At 47.1% G+C, this 1,191-nt stretch overlaps 1 protein-coding gene across 1 annotated transcript; it reads right to left on the bottom strand.

Annotated features, from left to right (window-relative positions):
- Positions 1 to 61: 61 nt before the first annotated feature.
- Positions 62 to 481, bottom strand: LOC108749560. The gene has a single exon (XM_018488336.1). It carries the CDS (start codon positions 479 to 481, stop codon positions 62 to 64), a length of 420 nt encoding a protein of 139 aa, XP_018343838.1.
- Between the last annotated feature and the right edge of the window lie 710 nt (positions 482 to 1,191).

The following is a 1,191-nucleotide window of genomic DNA, read 5'->3' as shown; positions in this document are numbered from 1 at the left end:
GCTCGGAAGCGTCATCTTCCTGACGCAAGAACTCGTTGACTGACCAATGGTTCTCATCGCGTCATAGAAAATCAGGGCCTGTCCACCATGTTGTTGTGTAAATCAGATCGCTCGGATTTAATCCTTGTGAGAGTAGGTCGGCTGGATTCTGGTTGGACGGCACATGCCTCCAATCCGTTGCTTGCGTCAATCGCTGTATTTCGCTTACGCGGTTTGCAACGAAAACTGAAAATCTGCGTGATTCCGAAGCTATCCAGTTTAACGTAATTGTCGAGTCCGACCACAGATACACCTTAATGTTAGTCATATCTATTGCCAATTGAACCTTGTTTATCAGTCGTGCTAACAAGAATGCTGATAGTTCCAACCTTGGCAGCAACATCACCTTCAGGAATGCGATTCTTGATTTGGAGCAAAGGAGTTCCGAGCGATACTTATCTACATCGAGCTCCGTCCGAACATATACACGCTCCGTATGCATTTTGACTGGTCGCAGAAGCCACTTGTATATATTGACGATCAATGAAGTATTTGACGCGTCCAGGGATTGTCAGTTGATTGAGGTCCATCAGCTGCGACTTGAATGTGGGCCAGCGCATGTGCAGAGTCTGGAGAATTGACTCGTCCCAATCAACATCTGCTCGCAAGAGATCTTGTAGAATCAGCTTGGCGATGACAATAGTTGGGCCCAGCAGGCCTAGCGGGTCGAACAACTTGGAAATGTCCGACAAAATCGTGCGCTTGCCTATTATGTGACATGTTGGGCTCGTACAAGAAATGCAACATGTCCGTGCTAGGATTCCAATAGATTCCCAAGATGTGAGCATTTTCGTCATCGATGATAATGGATCCGTTGTCTCGGTCGAATATTGAGTCCAACAGTTCTGGACTGGAAGCCCACTTGCTGAGCTCAAATGCGCCCAATTTCAGCAAATCGATCGTTTCGTTTCGAGCTGATTTTGCTTCTTGGATCGTGTCCGCTCTCGTAAGCAGATTGTCAACATAAAAATCGCGCCTCACGCATGTTGACCCAATCGGAAATGCTGACGAATGTTGAACCGCTAGATGTTTGAGGCATCTTGTCGCGAGGAATGATGCCGATGACGTAACGTAGGTAACTGTCAACTCATAGGTCTTGACGTCTATCTCAGAGTCGCTGCGCCACAAGATCCTTTGTAGGTATGTTTGCGA

This window comes from Trachymyrmex septentrionalis, unplaced genomic scaffold (genome assembly GCF_001594115.1).
Source record: "Trachymyrmex septentrionalis isolate Tsep2-gDNA-1 unplaced genomic scaffold, Tsep1.0 scaffold30, whole genome shotgun sequence".
NCBI lineage: Eukaryota > Metazoa > Arthropoda > Insecta > Hymenoptera > Formicidae > Trachymyrmex > Trachymyrmex septentrionalis.
This window is presented reverse-complemented; position numbering and strand designations above follow the sequence as displayed.

Coding starts and splice junctions, on each gene's coding strand:
- LOC108749560 (XM_018488336.1), bottom strand. CDS start 481: ATGCATACGGAGCGTGTATATGTTCGGACGGAGCTCGATGTAGATAAG.